This window comes from Podarcis melisellensis (assembly GCF_964234715.1).
Source record: "Podarcis melisellensis genome assembly, chromosome: 4".
NCBI lineage: Eukaryota > Metazoa > Chordata > Lepidosauria > Squamata > Lacertidae > Podarcis > Podarcis melisellensis.
This window is the reverse complement of record NC_138531.1, coordinates 31404040-31424272: the sequence shown is the minus strand read 5'-3', so window position 1 is coordinate 31424272 and position 20233 is coordinate 31404040. Positions and strand designations below refer to the sequence as shown.

Genomic DNA, 20233 nt, shown 5'->3' with positions numbered 1-20233 from the left:
CTCTACACTGTTTTTATTCCAACGTTCTTGGAAAATGAAGCCTTGTATGAATCTGTAAAACTTAAATCAGCATGCATTGCAAGACAACACTATATTACGCAAGGTCCAAGAAGTTATAGGCATAATGGTAAGAATGGCACCTTCAATCCTCAACACAGTGAATACTGCTATAGCAAGATGTACACTGCTGCAGTGTTCCTGCGTTATTAAGACAAACCAAGTTCTGTGGCTCACGTGACTAAACTCATTCTTGTCAGCAAGATGGGTAAAGGAAAGGAAAAATGGGGATGCATAGGAGACTAGGATTTGTTATGGCACAGTAGCAACTACACCATGTTGCACCAGAAACCAGAGTATAATAATTGCTCTTACATACATCACAGTAAACTATGACGACGACAACAACAACAACAACAACAATAACAGACTCTATAAAGGTACTCTAATGCCACCAGAGGGCAGAGAAACTATCCAATCTTAGAAGCAAGAGTAGCTTGAAGGTCCACACAAGTCTCTAAAGTTCCTACTGAGGTACAAATCAAACTTTAATAATTGTTTTTCATATAAACACTAGAAGCCTCTCTCATGCTATTTATTGAGCATGTTAAGCATACAGAAGAACAAAGTAACTTAAAAACTTGAGTGTAAATTCTACTACATTTCCCCATATGCCTGAAATGTTTAAAGTAAGCACACTCTTTTAGTGTTATTTACAACAAGTGTTAAAAGATTGCATCTTGTGCTGTCAATATACTATGCATTGACAAACTATAGCTATATGAATGATGCCCTTGTTTTTATTGAGGTGTTTTATCCCATTTATTAGCCCTAAATGGACTGTCAAGGCAGCTAGCACTATGGCACAGTGCTATGAATGGAAAATATTATCTCTGAATATTCTGAAAATATGTGAAAAACATGAAAGCAGAACAACTTCTATATCTGTAGTTCTTCCCATTACCTTACTTTCCACTCCACACTCCACAATTTATGACAAATCTCAATATGGTTATCTATCTGATCTCCAATAGCAGAAGCTAAATCTAGAAGTAATTCTTACTTGACACAGTGCTACTGATGCTGGTTGTAATTAAAGTATTTACATTGAAAAATACTTAGGAATGTCTGTTTGAGCATCTAAAGGACACAATACTGGTACAAATGTGACATATGTAGTGACACATTGCATCAGACTCCTGCGGCCCATCAGCAGATGAACAGAAGGGCTGCATTTGTGAGTTGTCCCATCTGTTAGATCAGCCAGGCTCCAGAGCCACCTCAATCTCATTTTGCCTCCTCCCTTTGGGGGCAAAACCAGGTCTGAAACCCGAGGCATGCTATCAGAAGCCGAAAGAAATACATACATATCAATTTAGCATTAATAACTTACACTATGTTTGTGATGGATTTTTATCATTCTACGTGAGAAACCAATCTTAGCTGGAAATAAATAGGATAAATGAACATACATTTTATTGCCAGTATCCTGTGCTAACATTTCACTGTGGAATGCACTACCAATGCACTATTAAAACAGCTAAGCTACATGATACTTTAGAATCAGGGCTTTTTAAAAGTACCTTTCAATGTATTAAAGAACTGGAAGATCTTAGATGTCTTGCACTGGACAAGACAATCTAGGAATAAAGCAACATTGCAAAACAAAATTCAGGAAACCATATCTAACAATATCTATTCTTGACTAAAGGATTACAGTCCACTTAAATCAGGCACCCTCAACCATTTTCTGCTGGGGCTAAATTTGGAAATCTGAGAAACTGGCATGATCACCAGAAAAAAATATCAACTTCAGAAACTGTTTATGTATGCAAGAGCAGCAGCCCAGATCCTACATATCTCAAGGGTGGAAGGAAGACAAGATACCAACAATAGAAGAATGGCAAATGAAAATGATGGACTATGCAGAAATGGCAAAACTTACGGAAAAGCTCAGAGACAATGACAATGAGAAATTTAAAAAAGAATGGGAAGCATTTATTGTATATGTATAAAAATATTGTAAACAAGTAGAAACACTAGCAGGCTTTGACTAAACATTTGCAAGTAGTTAAGCTGAGAAAAAATTTATGGAGGGAAATTTGAATTGAAATAGCAAAATTTGATGGCATGCATTTAGGATAAAACAATAAGAAAAAGAGGTTTATATAAATTATGCAGAAAAGGTATATATTCAATGAACCAGGAAAGGAAATGGAGGGAAGTCAGGAGGTTAAAGAGAACCTCTGAAAAGATCTTTTCTTTTTTTTTTTTCTTTTCTTCTTTCTCTTTGCTTCTCTTTTCTTTTATTTCACTTTTTATTTTTTATGTTGGATATTTTGTATCTTTAATTTTACTTGATGGAAAATAATTGTTGAAGTTGAAATTGTAAAACCAATAAAATTTATTTACAAAAAAAGAAGAAGAAAAATATCAACTTGACAGCAGGAAAGCTAGTGGTGTTCAGAGCAAAACTACATAACACAAACAAATATCCACAGGCACAACGTACACCCCAGCTACGTATATCCCTTCCAAACAAAGAAAAAGAATAGTAATCACGTACACACACTAAAACAAGAAGCAGACATCAAAAAGCAGGCAAAACACTCTCCAAACAAAAATGCCTAACACATATGCACAAACACCCATTAAAAACAAAACTCAATGTAACTTTTTTGTTCCTTGACCTTACTAGGCAGCAGTCGAGTCCTTCTTATTTATATTTTCTAAGGCGTTTCAGAGGTAAGCAAAGCCCCAGGGCTACAGCTACCCCACCCTCCTCCTTTCTTTCTCTATGCACAATGTCTCTAGGTTCATAAGGAGATCAATCTGAAAAAGAGGGAAAGGGACAAGGCAGCAGCAGCACCTGCAAGTCCATATTTTGCTTCCTACGTAGCCCTGCTACAGCTCTTTTTAACAATTCAGTCAGGAGGGGCAAGGGGGCCCCAAGTTAAAAACAAACTGCTCAAGCCTTTCTAAATGTTTAGGGGAAATTGTGGCTTCCTTGGGATCATAGAAGTATGAGCCAACAAAAGAGGAGGAGGAAAAACAGTATTCAGACAACGTGGCTCGGAAAAATAATAGCAGCCATGCTAGATCATATCAAGGTTCCATCTAATCCAGGATCCTGTTTTCAACATAGTCAGCCCCATTCTTTCATCAAGCCCACAAAGCAGGGCATGGAAGACTACAACTATCCCCAACCATTTGCCCCTAAAACCTGGTATTCTGCCTAGAAACATTTATCTGTCCAAAGACAGACCCATCATGCAGGAATTCATCTAATCCTCTGTTAACTACCACAATATCTTTGGCCAACAATGTCCATAAATAAATTTATAAAGTTAAGTACTTGCCTGTGCTAGATCTACTGTCTGTCTATTTCACTGGGTGACCCGAGTCCTAATATAACGAGGGAGAAAAACCTTTCTATCCCTTCACACCATTACAGTTTTTCTTCCCTTTTGCCCACTGCAGTCTTAAAACTAAAAAGTTCCGTTTGCATTGGTCACATTCCTTTGTTCATCTTCGCTGCTCCTTTGCCAGTTGTAATACATTCTTTGTTTAGATGGGGCAATCCAAACTGTACAAAGAATTCCAAATTTTTTTGCCCCATCTATTATATATTTTGGAAAGTGGTTTGTCTACCTGTCTGTTCTCTATGCATTCAGATGCCTCTTGAAATATTGCCACCCAAATTTGGCATGACGGTTCCCAAAGTGGAGGAGCTATTTTTGGTCTATGTTTGGATGCTGGACATTATTTGAAACAAGATGATGGGGGGGGTACAAACTTGCTAGTTACAGTGGTCTGCTTTGCCAACATGTTACACGCAGGGAGCATGCTGGGGAAGCAAACGCCAACAGGATTGAAAAGGGAATGGCTGAGACTACAAAGGTTTGGACGGCAGGAAGAGGAGACCTAGCTCCAGGAACTGGGAGCAGAAGGACAGAATAAGTGGCTACCTCCCTGAATGTTGGGCCAGTGGGGGTGGGGGTCAGCCAGCCTCTCATCACTGGTTATGGCCCCAGTGGAGATGGCAACGGCTGATGCAGGAATAAATCTGGGCAAGGTGAGTCAAGCTTAGGAAGCTGCTTCCTACACTGCAGCAACCACTGGCAGGTCACTAGGAGGTGGTGACATTGTAGGTGGTGGTGGCAGCAGGGGGGATCAGCTAGGACCCAAATCACACAAAGACAACACTGACAGCGGGCTATAATGTGGGGGGGGGGGATGGCAGAATGGGGAGGCAAAACAGGCCTGGCACATGCAGCCACACTGCAGGAATTGCATACAAAAGAAGCAGTCCTACTGGCTGCAGGGGTCTCCTTCATTAGCACATTTCACTCAGGGAACGCATTAGTAAAGCAGTATTGTACCCAGTAGGCCTGAACCCTCCTGCTCTCTGCAGTGCAGTCATAAGAAGAGAGAAAGAATACACAGAGTCTCTTTCCCTCATCCCTCTCTTGACTGTATAGGGTTTATTAAAACCAGATCAGGGTCAGGTGTTCCCTGGGTTAGGGTTGGGGCTGTGCAGAGCCCTAAAGTTAACAAATAACACTATCCATATATTCACCTCTGTTTTTGGTTTCTCGGAATTTCCAGGCAATGCCAGGTATTTTCAGCTAAATTTATATAAAGTTATTTTAACTAGCAAGATACCACCACAGCACTACAGAACTAACTTTGGATTGTTACAGGTGACGATCCTATATTTATTTATTTTGCAATTCAACAAATTGCAGTTTTGTACCTGCTTTGCCATTCAATAATTTATTCTGATAATATTGCCATTCCAGCTGGGGATTTGCACCAGGACGAAGCAATGATTTTCCTGATCCTCTGTTACTCGTAACAGCAACCGGTTTGCCTGTGAAACATAATACAGTTGTAAGTCAAATTGCACTGCACTTTTTGTAAAAGATCTATGAGCACTACTGCAAATTACTTAGTAACACAAGTTCTACACACAGGATAGTGATTTTGAGGGTAGTCTGCAAAAGTTAGGACACACATTTTTGTGCTATGGCAGTGCTGAACAGCGCTGAATCCCCAACTTTTTGGTTCAGTCAATAAAGACAGATGTAATCTGATTTGACAGTAGTTGGGGGAGGGAAACCTGTGAAATAATCAATTTCAGGAGGATGTTTTTTACTGGATCCGATTTTGCATGTGTGTGCAATTAAATGTATGTGCCTTCTCTTTCTTAATTTCTTTTCCATTTTCTCTCTCAAAAGCAGCACACTACTTTCTCCCTCCCTGTTTCCTCCTAGCTGCTCCTTTTTCTTTCCCTCAAACCCTCTGATAGCTTCTCCTCCTTATCTTTTCAGTCACTCCACTTCTTATTCAACTGCTCAGGTACCAATCCTGAAAAGCATACATAGCTGAAAGATGAAGTGGGAAAGAACATCACTCTTACAACTTCCTTCTCCAGTTCTATGTACTTTTATAGGGACACGAAGGCACACACTCTCACTGCCTCATGATGGAGAGAGAAGAGGGGATGGGAGGTTTAAAGGTTTTGCTGGAATCAAGACAACCACTACCACCACAGGCTCTGCATTGGCAACCCCAGCACTACAGACATGTGATCTCTTCTTTAACTGCTAGGAGGAAAAGAGAACTCTTCACTGTGTTCCATGGATGCAGATAAATGAATGACAAATCTAGAGATATTTGCAAGTACAGTACCACCAATATGTAGGTTTTCTGTTTAAAAGTTTACTCATGCCAACAGGTGTGCATTTAACAGTACATTTCCACCTGGTATATAAAAAGCTGCAAAGTGCAAAGAGGAATGAATACTGTACTAACCTTTTAGATCAGGTCTATCTCGGATACCCACTGATACAAAGAAGCAGTCCATATCCACATGCATTATACAGCTTTGATGCTTGGTTGAGCTCAAGGTAGCTGTATAATCTATTATAATGGTAGGCAAATGGAAAGTTTAAACCACACTGAACCATTTTTTATTCTTATTATGCTCCTATTAATCTAGAATTTACCACCCCACTCTTTGTTTGCAACCATTTAACTGTCCTTAAAACATGTAGAATGCTATGTAGTCCCCATTTTTAAAAGTTTCCAAAGGTACCATTTCATTGTTGCATATATTGTTCTTCACTACAATCAATACGATTTCGGGAGTTTGTTGTACACATCTACTCAAATACTTGGCTACAATAACTTTGTAACTACTGCTCTATACTACCGGCTTTAACATTATTGCTCTTCTTTCTCAATGTAATTAAATATGCCACCACAGCACATGCCAGCAATCATGGGCTTAAAGCTACCAGCACCCTGCCTAGTTGTCCATTTTCCTAACTCTTACTAAGGACAGTGCACATTTCCAATACTGGCCAAAAGAGTAGCAATAATAGTAGACAGTTTATACACATTCTTAATCATTTGTATTGCAACAGAAGTGTGAATACAGTGAGATGTCATTTTCAAATTAGAAACCTAAGGATATATATTTTATCCTCCAACACCACAGTATCCCATGGTATTCCCTACAAAGCCTAACATTCCAAACAACAGATTTATAAAGAAGCTCTACTAAGGGCTCACCCAGATTTCCTTTGTCCTGTGTTTCTAGCCACAGCTCCAGGCTTTAAAGCTCCATATCCGAGTGTTTTGGGGTTTTCTGTCCTGGCATTTCCCCCAGTAAAATCTGCATTTTACCACTGAATCGGAGGAAATGATGTGAATTGCCGTTTGCTCCAATTCAGCTATAAAACACAGGCTTTCCAGGTGAAAGCAATGGGATCAAAACAAACAAAACTACTCAGACATAAGACTTTTAAAGTGTGGACCTCTGCCTCGAAAAGCCCTTAGCCATTCCCCCCCCCGACACGTGAATTTGATACCTACACTGTGCATTAACAGTGAAATGCAGGCAACAAATAATGTTGTGACTAAGTCGGAAAAAGAGCAGCTAATACCTTTTGGCATGGCATGTACTCCAGTTCCCACAATCCTGAGACTGCTCATAAGCAACCAACCTTAACTGTAGCACAATTGGAATGCTGAACTTTATAGTCTCATCAAAATATCTTGGAGGCCCATACTGCCCATCACTAGCTTACACAGAAATTTCAATGTCAAAACATAACCCATTTAAGTTAATAACAAGAGTGAATGGCTTTTTAAAAAGTACCTACCCGAGTCAGTTTTGTTAATTATAGATTGCCCTGCTTTCAGTTTTTTTAACTTTTCTCTTCCTGGGAAGATAGCATTGTTCTGTTTCTGCAGTGTATTGACAAAATCTGTAAATTCACTCTTCCAAGTAGCTATATGATGCAATCTTGAACGAGAGTAAAAGTCGGAAATGAAACTGCAGTTAGGAGGTTTGGACAGAGGTGAATCTACCTTACTAGGAGAAGGTACTGTGGTGCTTTTTGTGCTTGAAGGCCCCTGAACTGTAGAGTGATGAGCACCGTTTCTTTTAATATTACTGTGCAAAGATGAACAAGGTGAGTTACTCATAGTCCTATGCGAAATTCGTAAAAGTTCAGTGTTTTTGTTGCTTTGCTGAAAATGCTGCATAGAGCAGTCTCTAAAGTCTCTCCTTTCCTCCTCCTGCACAGGAGCTGGAGACAGTCTGCTTGCAACATTGTTGCCAGAGTGCACCAAGCTATCCTGTGTCTTTAAGGCACTGTTGGAACTATGAGTGTGTCCATTGAAAATGGAAATGCTGTCTCTATGATGAATTCCGTTATGCTTGCTAGCAGAAAAGGCTTGCTCCAAATCCAAGACTCCGGCATCTTCAGTCTCATCTTCCATGTTCAATTTACACGTTCCATTGGCTTTGATTTCATTCTCTACTTCATACTTCTTTACTAGACAATTTCTAAAAAAAAGGTGGTATAATACAGAAATTAGGAAAAAATATCAATTAAAAACATTTACCACTAAACTCTCCCCCTCTACTGTACTTTGAACCTCCCCCCATACACACACTGGTTTTAATAACAAGTTGACAGAATTGTTTCATAAACTTAGTCCACTAAGTTTTAAAGAGTAGTTTGAAATATGCCTAGAGATCTTCTAAGAGCTGCATAAACAGCATTAACATGAATGATCCGAGATGATCATCTAACTTAATCTAAATTTGTAATTCAAGATAATTACTTACACCCTGTTGAACTCCACAGAGATATTGCTAGGACCTGCAATAGGTTCTTCAGGTTTGCATATGGTATTAAAACAGAGGCCTTTTTGAAAAATTGACTGTTTTGTATAAAGCTGATATGGAATGTATGAAAGGAGACGTCCAGCCTTTATGCTGTAAAGAAGATGAGAGTTTAATTGATCAGAGAAGTCATAACAAATTCTGTAGTTTTTATCTTGTTCTTAAAGTAGGGGGGAAACCCCCCCAGTTGAACAGCAATTACTTTCATTAATGTATTTAATGTTGGGGAGAGAAGCTGTTGATTGCACTTGTATATTTCGACTTTACTAGCTTGATTGTCTTATTTCTAGACACTTCATTGTCCCATCATTTTATACAGAAAACAAAACTTATTAAACTGGAAAGGTTTTACACATTTAAGGCAAAGTTGGGAACCCTCAGGTCTGGGAGCCAAATGTGGCCTTCTAGTCTCCATATCCAGCCCGCAAGATTTTTTCAGGTCATGTTCTTCACTGGCTCTACTTTTTGCCTGGCTGGCATAGGTCCCTGAGCCGTTATAACGCCTCTTTGATCGCTTGGAAGCAGGACATAAGCCTGCAGCCACTGCACAATTGAAATATAGCCTATTGTACAAAGTTAAAGCTCACATCTGTTGCTTCACGCACTTCAATCTAGTCCCATGTGATTTCCCCCTCTCACTCTGCCTACCATTGGCATGCACCTCTGTTACTCTGTCAGTTACTTCAGTTCTTATAATTGTATATAATTATTTAAGTGAAATATTACTGTTGGATCAACACTTATATTTGGGGTTGTGGAGTTGAATGCAGCTTCTTCCACAATTCCCACCTGCAATGCTAGAGTATTCTCTGAGGGTTTATGATGTGATAAACGCAGCCAAGTCCCTGTTATGCAGAAAAGGAATATAATCATGCATGGTCTAGGGAAATGCACTGCCAAATCATAGCAATACCGAAACTTAATTCTTGATGGTGTATTTCCCATCCAGCTTCAATCTGTACACTAACAAGAAGTTTGGCAATGGTTCAAAAGCCAATATATGCTGCAATTAAGAAAACTACAGTAAGATCACATTACCCAATTAAAAGAACATAACTTGTTAGCACTTATGTGACCAGGTTTCTAAGGGAGTAGCGTAATCTTAGCTGTTACAATGGGGATAGTCTCAAGTGCAGATCATTTGTTTTCCCAATATGTTCAGTAAAATTCAAGTGACATGTCAGTAAAATAATTGCTGCTATCTAAAGAATACAAAATAATGCAATAAAATTGAACACATGTAAGGTACAACAAGGTATAAATAAGGAATAATTTACTTCATTATTTATAAATCCTAATACAGTGGACGCTCGGGTTGCGAACGTGATCCGTGTGGGAGGCACATTCGCAACCCGTAGCGCCATGTCTGCGCATACGCGGGTCGCAATTCGGCGCTTCTGTGCATGCGCCAAAACCTGGAAGTAACCCGTTCCAGTATTTCCAGGTTTGGCATGGTGCGCAACCCGAAAACGAGCAACCTGAAGCATCTGTAACCCGAGGTATGACTGTATTATGAGAGATTCTAAGTTTTCATTAAAGCTATTATTTATATTTCCATTCTTTTAAACCTTTTTAAATAAATAAATAACTATATGCCCAGTAAGATAAAATAGTGTTTGATTTTGCTTTTTATCTCCAGCCCTGAATTAACAATACATCATTAAATCAGAGAATAGTTAGTTGTACACTGAGTGCTTATCAGAAAGAATTTTTTCTTTAAATTTATAACATTCACTTTAATCAACAATCCTGTTGATCGTAATTTTATTAATCAAAACCATTACTGTAGGCTTATTTTAGTCAGAAATTTATTTGCTAAGTACTCAACAGTCTGCTTCTTCAGTATTTTGCACTCAATTCCCACCAAATTTGATCCATCCATCATAGATTTATAGGATAATCACATATTTTTAAAAACATTTAACACACATTAAATAATATTTCAGAATGCAGTATTGTTTTGTCTTTTCAAATTTGTTCACATTTGGAACACTTAAACTTGTAGTCCTCCATACGTTGGTAGATTCCAACTCTCATAAACCTCAGCCAGCAAAGCCAACGGTCAGGGCTGATTTAAGCTGGAATCCAATGGCACCTGTAGGGCTCCTAGTTTCCTATCCTTAACTTAAACAGTGTTATCAAGCCTGGATATAATTCTCCAATAATATTTACCTATCTATTATCCATTCTGGTCGGACTACTTTTTCCCCTTTGAGTTCTTTTATTTTGGCATTTGGAAGATTTGTTGCAATAATGTGTGTTGTTTTGGATCTAGAATAGTATACATGATACTGTCCTCCATGCAACATCATTAGCCGCCTCAGTTCATCAGCTGATGGATCTGTAACAGATTTATGAAAATACATGGGTAAGTACTTAATGTTAAATAAATTAAATAATTTCAGAATTTATCTTCTGCCCTTCATTGCAAAAACAGTCTCAGAGAGGATCACAATGTTCTTTAGTGTCTTAACATGGTAACGTAAAATTAAGATCTAAAACCAGTACAGCCAACTTTTCATCAAACAGCAACAGCAATCCTAATCACACATCTACTCAGAAGTAAGTTCCACTTCTTACTCCCAGGAAAGTTTGAATACGATTGCAGCCTAAGGTTTCCAGCCCTAGTGGAGGACAAAGCAGCCTACATACAGAATACCGGGGGTGGGGGGGAAGTGGCTGTATAATACTAATTTTAGAAAAATTATACACTTCAACTACTCATTTAAATCTTGCATTAGAAATACTTCTTGTGAAATCCCCCATAAAGCATTACCTTGTGTATTTTGAAGCATTTTTAGTTTGCTAGGGGAGCTTCACCAGGCCAAAAGCAGTCTAGACAGCTCCCCTCAAAAACAAGACTACAGAAAGTTATGGCCAGAAGGAGAATGATACATAAATTGCTTTGTGACTTCCACACAGTATAGCTCCTTCATCAACTTTGCCTCATCCCAATTTTTCTTAAAAGGCATTTGAATGAATATTTTGAAAGAATGAAAGCTATCACCTGTAAAGCCATTGACATAGATGGCAACTCCATTAAAGATACCAGATGAAGTTCCATCTTTTTGGTGTTGCATAGCTGCCTCTGAACGGAACTGATCCTCCAGTTTCTGGACTTTGGCAGGCATATATCCTCCCTGGAATATAAATAAAACAGACTTTAGATAGAGATACATTCAACTTTTTTGTGTCTAACTATGGAAATGGGTCAAAAGGTTTGCTAGCCTTTAAAACTATTTAATATCAGTTTCGTTTTGACTACAATATACAGTTATGGAAAACTTTTTAATGGAATAACCACATAAACATTGTTTATTTATTTTATTATTAGAATATTTTAATACCACTTTTCAACATTGGATCTCAAGGGAGTGTTAAATAAAATATACATTTAATACATGTATGTAATAGATATATTACAATATATGTATTACAATATACTATAATAATATACTATGCATTATAATGTATTACATAATAATACAAATATAATGTAGCTAATAATCCTTAGCAGGGTTAAAATCACAGCCAACTCACTACTAAGCACCTACAAAAACCTGAATGTTCTGAATAAGCACAAGAAAAAAATATATCATAGGCAATTTTTCTAGCCAATGTCCCATATGAACTGGATAGTATTATCTAAACATCCATTACTCCATTTAGAGCTAACACTCTAAAATGTTATGTTTAGAATTTTAGATTTGAACATACCCATCCTCCCCAGCCATCTCTGTCACTGGCTCTTTTTCTCCATCCACCTTCCTTCATAGTGAAGCTATTTAAGGAGAAAAAAACATACAAATATTGTCAGTATTACTATTATATAATTTCAAATTGAGGTGTAGGAGCTACAAATATTTACATTGGGAAGACTTTAAACAGCACACCTGATGTATCCATTCTCTTACCACAAAATATAAATTCACGTATGCAAGCACTTTAGAAATCTTTAACCTAATATTGCACAACTTAAGTATATCTTGAACCCTAGGTGTCATTTGCCTATATTCTGGCCCAATCTTTCAAATAACCTCTCACCTAGCAGTACAAACCAAAATAGCAGTTGACATTGTGACATTTAGGAAAAACTAGATGCAATGTTAGAGGGATTTTTCCCCCTCTTGAGATTAGGAGATGGTGCCTGGACGCTGGCAGACAACTTCCTGTGGCTTGGCTTGCTGAATCAGGGCCTATTACTGAGCTAAAATGATGTAGCCTCATTGCAGTGCTAAGAACCACAGTGCGGATATCAGAGATATCCACAGTGCAGATATCTGTCTGCTGTTTCGGAGTAAAAGGCGGGTTTTCCTCCAGCCTAGCACTGAAGTAGGTTAAAATGCTGCCATTTACTTTGCACAGAATGCTGAGTGTCAAAGAAAAAAAGCAGCGTTTCCAGAGAGCTGCAAATGTTGAATGAAAGTCTGGCTGCATGCGTGTGTGTTATCTGTATGTCTGCTTCTGCATCTGTGACAGCTTATGTATAGTGTTTGACTGCATGTATGTGTGGTGTGTGACACAAGAGAGGGAGAGTGCTGCACGACTGCATGTCTAGTGAGTGTATGCGCTTGTTGCATTGTGTGTGTATATTGGCCACACCACCACTGGCATGTTGCCCTCTGAAGGATAACTGTCAATGTGTTTCTTGGGCCAAAAGAAGCTAGTCATGCCAGCTTTAGCTCCATATCGTTAGAAGACAAGAGCACAAAAGTGGGAACTCAGTGATGGAGAACTTTGGAGAGAAGAGCATTAGCACACACCCCAACAGTCAGAAAGCACAACAAAAGGTAGGAATCCATACATTTTGGACAGCCAACTCAAAATGCATGGTTGCCAGGACATTGCTGCTCCCTCCCTCCTGACCTCACACACTGCACCTTGGAAATTTTAAAACAACCCATTGCTCCTCCCCACAACACTAAGCTTGGAAAGAGGGGTGGGTTGACACATTGTTCTTCAAACTGCACTGTGTGGAAACAAGCCTCAGACACCCTCTCCAACTTGAAGCCAGACAGGGAGGCTTGTGTTTGCATTGGCTCTGCACTTCTGAAGTGCTCCAACCACTTCAGAAAGACTGAACCAAAATGGATCTCAGGTTTCTTTCCAACATGGGTTTAGGAAGGGGATTGTGCCTAGAGTTCCACTGAGCACGTCTAAAGCTCAGCTCAGGTGTAGAGACAATATCTGCTCCCCTCCTCAAGCTCCAAGGTTGAAGCATGCCCAGGGACCACTGCATTGCCAGAGGGCAGTAGAATACTCACTAAGGCAAGTTAAACATTTTTTTTGGGGGGGGGGTAAGTACGTCTGGTAAGTACCCTGTCTCAGGATTCCAGATACACTACTCAGCAGTAGTCTAGTGGGTGAAAGTTACCTCATCTTCTTAACACTTCACTGTAAATCAAACATCATGCCTTCTGATAACAAGTTGGAAAATGGTCAATTATTATTTCCTCCAGGGGATCCAAACAAGGAAGTAATTGCATCAGTCCTGCCACAACCTGCCTGATATTACACCCCCAACCCTGAAAGGTAATTTGAGTAGCATAGACATAAATTAAGAACACAATGGCATTCTTTGTTACTTTACTACCACAATACATGATGCACTGGAGACCCCTGTTCCATCCCAGGACCATCATTTTGCTATTCTGCATTCTAGATAACAAGTATAGTGTTTTGTTATTCTTATGCTGAATTTTTTAGTGGTGGATACCATCAATAATTTGAAGCACAATTCTTATTTATTCAACTCCTTTGAATAAACCTGCCTGAGGAGCAGGTGATACCAAAGGGATTTGAAACTAGATCTCCTTCATCCTAACCTGACTACCCTTCCTAGCTCTCTTGGGGAAAAAGAGCTTCTAAAGTCTTCAAACAAAATACAAAGCACAGAACACTCATCTTCAACGTTGAGATTTGGAAGTGTCTACACTTCTTCAGCCAAACAGGCATGCTTTCGTGGCTCTATTCTTACAGACAGTTCATTTTTAGAAAGCAATTGCAGAAGCAGATGGGCTCTGAACAGTTACACATTGGGAAACACCTCTGAATCTGCTGCCTTATTTTTGATATTTTACTACCCAAGTACAAGCAGCACAAATATGAACTTATTTTACTTTCTACATTGATTAGTCATATTCCTATCCCATTTTCTCAAGTAGGAAGCCACACATTTATCTTCAAAATTTATTTAGGCACTGCTACCCCATATTCAGAGTGTGTACACACAAACTATAAGGTATAGTCACCGTCCTCTGCAGATGCATTTTTGGGTTAGTGTTTTCATCTTCATATTATTGGTATAGCATTCTTTTGGTGTTTTGGAAGTGCCATTCAGTAGAATGGTTATAAGCTATCCTACATTTTGCAATGCATTCTGCAACCATTTGCTTTGTGTGGAAATGGAGAGCACCTTCTCTAGGACCTCCTATTAGGGAGAATCTTATGCCAATTAGTTCCACTTGTGTAGCCACTCCCACACAATTCTGTGAAGATTAACCTAACAGATACACAAGACATATGGTGTTTGGGACTACCACAAAGATAATCAAGGGGTTAAAAAAATCCCCATGTGTATCAGTATAATGTTATTTCAATCTTTGAAGTCACATAGGTTAAACTAATGCTCTTTAAAAGGAGGAGTAGAAACAGTATCCATTGAGTGTTCGCACTCTTTAAAAGAACAGGTGGAAACTGTCACCATTAACTCTTCTGCACTGTTTCTTAAACAGAAATTTAAATTGTAGTGTGGGGCTATTTATAAAAAGCAAATTCAAATTCTGTGCTTTAATTTTATACCATATATTGGGTTATACCCAGGCTAACTTAGCTGTACTTATCAATGAAATCAATGTAAGTCTTTACCAGTGTAGGTCCTCTTTATTTCTATGGGAACTAAATGCAGTGTTAGAAACTGAGATATGAAAGCTAAGAGCTAAATGGCACCTTAGGCCTAGGTTATGGGCACAACAACGGAATGTCTAAGCGTGCTTTTTATAACAAGAATACAAAGCTGAAAATGAATGAACTGCAGCGAAAGTATTATGTTCATTTTTCACAGGGTCTTGTCTTTCCCCTGCCAACTCCCCTAATATTCTTAAGAAAGTAGCTTCTCCAGTCTCCCTGTCGCAAAATGCACCTAGAACAATGGGAGTTTCAAACACTGACTAAATATATTTAACAGAATGCAGTCCAACCCAGGTCTTTCTTCCACAAGCCTGCTATGCCTTGGTGTTGGCCACAAAGGCAGGGGCTTCCTTTCCTCTACAGCCAGAATGGATGGAGTGAACTATTACTTCTCCTCCAGCTCACTCATTCACCTGTACAGAATTCCTTGTCACCCACGGCAACCCACAAGTTGTTAAATACAAAACTGCACTAGAAATGCATGGTGTGAAAAGCCTGAGACAAGTAACCATGCAAAGCACAGATGATCTGGCCATGAAAACAAGGCATAGCAATCACACATAGGGCATCCACATAAGGGGCTGGGATGACACCCAAGATACAGCACAGATTCTATGCTTGAAAGGTTGCTGAGTCAGAGTTTGCTTTTGGATATGGAAGCAAAATGTGAAAATATGATTTCCAGAGACATGAGCATTTGTTAACAGAAGTATCCATTATAAACAATTTTCCTTCCCTAAAAGTTAAAGGACTAATTATGTCAACTTGCAGAGATTCCAAGTGAAATTTTTACAAGCATTCTATACTACAGTATATGGATGTGTCAATTTTAGTGAATAATTATGTATACTGACAGCTTATTAATTAACAAGGAGAACTCAGATCTGTGTTGAGTTCTTCTAGACAGAAAGCTAACAAAGAGTTCAGTTAACAACTTTAAAATACTGTGACTGATTTCACACCATGGTTTAAACATGGTTTGGTATGTACAACCTGTAATGAATACAACTGAACCTCAGTCTCACACATTCCACTATCCCTCTCTTAGCTGCAACAACTATGTTAAGTCTTGCTTTCCCTAAAGCTCAGCTTGTTGTGTCTCAAGATCAGAGATCATGGTTTACAATGAACTCTGATTAGTTTAACAAATTAGCTTCATAATTCATGGTGTGAAGTTGGCTTGGTTTAAAACCAACGAAGCATTATGTAGACATAATGCTTAATTATGACTTAGCACCAACTATGACTGTTTACTTTAAGTTCATCTTATGCATGGTGAAGATCCAGTGGTAGCTGGTGGCTACAAAAATGTGGAATTGCTTCAAGTCAGTTCAGCCCTTCAATCCACTTCCATCAGTGAAGCCCTGAAGGTCAAAGGCAAAGCTGTCCAAAACACAATTTGTCTGCTATAGCAGTTGCATTGAGAATGCTTTATTCACTTAAAAAAACTTATGGTGCTGTTCTTGATTGTGCAATTTTTTTTTATGTGCTTATGATTTTACTTTGTTCTAGTAGGTCAAGATGGCTTTTATTGAAGTGGGGTATACTCCCACCCACAGTAAATTATTAACAATACATGCTTAAATGTTCTCTGCTACTAAGCAATACTGTACATACACAATTGTACCCCCTGCCTCCAATGATCAGCCCAATGCAGACTATCAAAGTTCCCTAGTTAGAAAGAAAGTTCAGTGCAGTTCTTAAGTTTCTTATTCTAGCCAAAGGGCATGACAGACTTGTACTAATAGTACAATACAGTTGTACCTTGGTTGCTGAACGCCTTGGAACTTGTACGTTTCGGCTCCTGAACGATCGAAAACTGGGAGTGTGTGTTCCGGTTTTTGAACGATTTTGGAAGCCGAACATCTGGCACAGCTTCCAATTGGCTGTAGGACACTCCTGCAGCCAATCAGAAGCTGTGCTTTTGTTTTCAAATGGTTTTGGGAGTCGAACGGACTCTGAGAACCAAGATATGACTGTAATAATAATACAAAATATCCATCCATAATAAAAGCTGACATACGTAATGTAAGAGAAAGAAGATACAAGAGACACCAACAAGCTTTCTAGAAAGAAAGTAATAATAAACATGCAGAGCATAAGAATCTAAGAGCCCTGTAAGATCAGACCAAGACCGACCTAGTCCAGCATCCTGTTTTCACAGTGGTCAAATGAGATGCCTACGGAAAACCTGCAAACAAGACTTGAATACGACAGTAAAGGTAAAGGTACCCCTGCCCGTCAGGGCCAGTCGTGTCCGACTCTAGGGTTGCGCGCTCATCTCGCTCAAGAGGCCGGGAGCTGGCGCTGCCCGAAGACACTTCCGGGTCACGTGGCCAGCGTGACTAAGCTGCATCTGGCGAGCCAGCACCAGCGCCGAACACGGAAACGCCGTTTACCTTCCCGCTAGAAAGCGGTCCCTATTTATCTACTTGCACTTAGGGGTGCTTTCGAACTGCTAGGTAGGCAGGAGCTGGGACCGAACGACGGGAGCTCACAGGGATTCGAACCGCCGACCTTTCGATCGGCAGGTCCTAGGCTCTGTGGTTTAACCCACAGCGCCACCCGCGTCCCCCAATTCTGCTTCCTGGGAACTAGTATTCCGATTTTTGAGCTGGCACACAGCGATCATGACTAGCAGATATTTCAATAAACATAAAACAGATATTTGCAAGTCAAGTCACAGAATATAGAGCACACCACTTGTACTATTAGTTATATGATCAAGGATCTAAGCATGAAGAAGCCAATTTACTACACAGCCTGTGAGAGTGGACTCACAGGGGCAGGGATAGGTTTTGGGACTGGCATGGGTCTGATTGTGACCCTGCAGAAATCTCTGTTTTAAAAAATATTTTAGCTGTTTTTACAGTATGTCTGTGCATCACCTTGAGATGCATGTAAAAAAAAACCATCAGCAAAAATAAATAACACATGTCTTGGAAGGAAATTACTTCGAATGTTAATGGTATGGTCCAACCAAACTTGATCATCGTTAAGTTGCCTCAATTTTCCATAAAAAGCTAACCACATGATTTAATTATAACATATAGGCCTAAAGATGTACTTCAGGTGGATTTTCAGCTAGGTGTATCAATACAAAAAATATTATTTTATGCTATTAGAATTTCTAGACAAAAACTAAGTTGCCAATCGATATACAATTATCTGGGAGTAAATTCCATTGAATTTAATGAGACTTACAGGGATTATTCTGCAAATATGAAGCAAAGGAACATTAACCACTGTTTAGTACACTTATTTTCCAAGTACTTAATACATTATATGTCAGCGACTTATTCAGTCTAACTACCTTTTACTTTATATTTTTTGTATTTAGTTACTAAACTAGTTTAGCATTTTTGTCTGTTTAACAGCAATAGAACAAGCAGAAACAGAGACTACAGTCCATTCAGACAGCTGGGACAATTCTTCCTATTAAATTTCCAGGTTTCATTGGGTTAGTGGGTGGTCAAGCTATGACCAAGGCTCAGATCTCAGGCCCACTTTATTCAGTAGGACATTCTCCAAGTTAGTGTCTGACTCAACACATAATCCAAAGCATACATACTACCTCACATATGGAAAAGGCAGACTGGTTTTGCCCTGTGAATGAGAAGCTTCAGAACAGCCATTAAGAAAAAAATAGTTTTAATTTTTTTTGTTTTATAAGTAAAAAGATCTTTTTATTATGTGGTCTTTCTAATGTTACCCCCACTAGTAATGATCTGCAATGTTCAATCAATCAGCAGGCAAAACTAGCCTTACAGAGACAGAATAAAAGGCCAATGTCAGGGAAAAAAAGTTAATGTCACACAAGAGACAAGAAAGCAAATGAAAGGTCTTCAGAGACTAGGTGTGTTTAATTATCTTTAGTTTAACGAAGCTGTTATAAGGATCTTATCTAACTACAGCCTCTGGTGTTCACTAGTGATTAAGCATATAAAGATATGTACCAAGACTTCTATTTGACCTTTTGTTCTGAACCTCTAGGGCAGTATTATTAGGGCAAGCAATTCCACCCCCCCCGGAAGAATTATGGGACTGAAACGTGCTGGGTAGCTGTCGAATACACATAACGATGAATGACGGGTGCTTGAACAATATATACCCTCCAAGAATGATCCAATCTGAGCAACTGTCTTCGTCCCCGTCCCCCACAAGCAACTGGAAACATGTTTCTTATCGCAACCCAGCTGTGAAATCCTGTTGCATCTAACTCGCGCCAGCCTTCATGCGGTACCGCTCTTTCCTTTCTACCCGCTTTCCCCTTTTCCTTTTAAACCCCGAGCCTGAGTAGCCGGCGTCTTAGTTTTGCAATGGGCACGGGCGCCTGAAGACGCAGAGGAAGGAGCACGGAATAAACAGCATCTCCTTCCGTGTCAGTAGATAAACCCCGGGCATCCCCACTTCCTCACGCCGAGTGCGAGCTGTGCAGCCACCAGCAAGGCAGCTGCAGGGATGGGAAAAAGCTGCCAGGCACCGCCATGGTTCCCAGGACGTGCTCGGCTTGCCAACGACGCTGATCCGGAACTAAGGGCAGCGGCGGCGGCTGCGGCGGCGTCAACCAGGTTGGCGCCTCCGAGGAGGCCGAGGCTTCGCTGACTTAAAACAGCCGGCCGCCCTCTCCCCTCAGGAGAAGCGAGCAACCCAAGCCCCGCTTGCCAGCCAGGAGGGAGGCCCGCCCGCCCGCCTGCCCGCAGGCCTGCCCAAAGCTTTGGTCCCTCGCCCGCCTCCTCCGTGAGACTTGCAGGGTCAGGCAACCCTCGTGTCTGCCTGCGCCGTGTGTACGCGCCACATGGGGGCCTCCCCCTCCGCCGCCGCTTCAGACACAACAAGCGCCGGGATAGGCAGGCAGTTGTGCGCGAAGGCGGTCGGCCAACCTCTTCCACAGCCTCTCTCACCTTTGCCCGCCCGCCGGGCGTCGCCGCCTGCCCTGCCGGGCCGTGTGGAAACCTCACATCGCGTCCCCGGCTCACGCCGCCCGCCGCCGCCGCAGCGAGAGCAGCAGCAGCAGCAGCAGCTCCTCACACACTTCGCCTCGCCTGCGCCTTCACCTCGCCGTCGCTCCTCCTCCTCCGACCTTCCCTCTCGGAACGCCGCGTCACGCACGGCGCGCTCCAG

General features: G+C 40.3%; 1 protein-coding gene across 2 annotated transcripts in view; it reads right to left on the bottom strand.

Moving 5' to 3' along the window:
- Window positions 1-20233, bottom strand: part of REV1 (REV1 DNA directed polymerase) — a 39441-nt gene extending 19208 nt beyond the window's left edge. For both annotated transcript variants that reach the window (XM_081907757.1, XM_081907758.1), the window contains exons 1-8: window positions 20014-20233; window positions 11918-11981; window positions 11208-11340; window positions 10373-10541; window positions 8144-8293; window positions 7170-7858; window positions 5815-5922; window positions 4754-4870 (exon numbers count right to left, since the gene is read on the bottom strand). In XM_081907757.1, the coding sequence (XP_081763883.1) occupies window positions 4754-4870; window positions 5815-5922; window positions 7170-7858; window positions 8144-8293; window positions 10373-10541; window positions 11208-11340; window positions 11918-11974 (1423 nt within the window). In that variant the 5' untranslated portion in view covers window positions 11975-11981; window positions 20014-20233. The remainder of the gene's footprint in view (window positions 1-4753; window positions 4871-5814; window positions 5923-7169; window positions 7859-8143; window positions 8294-10372; window positions 10542-11207; window positions 11341-11917; window positions 11982-20013) is intronic.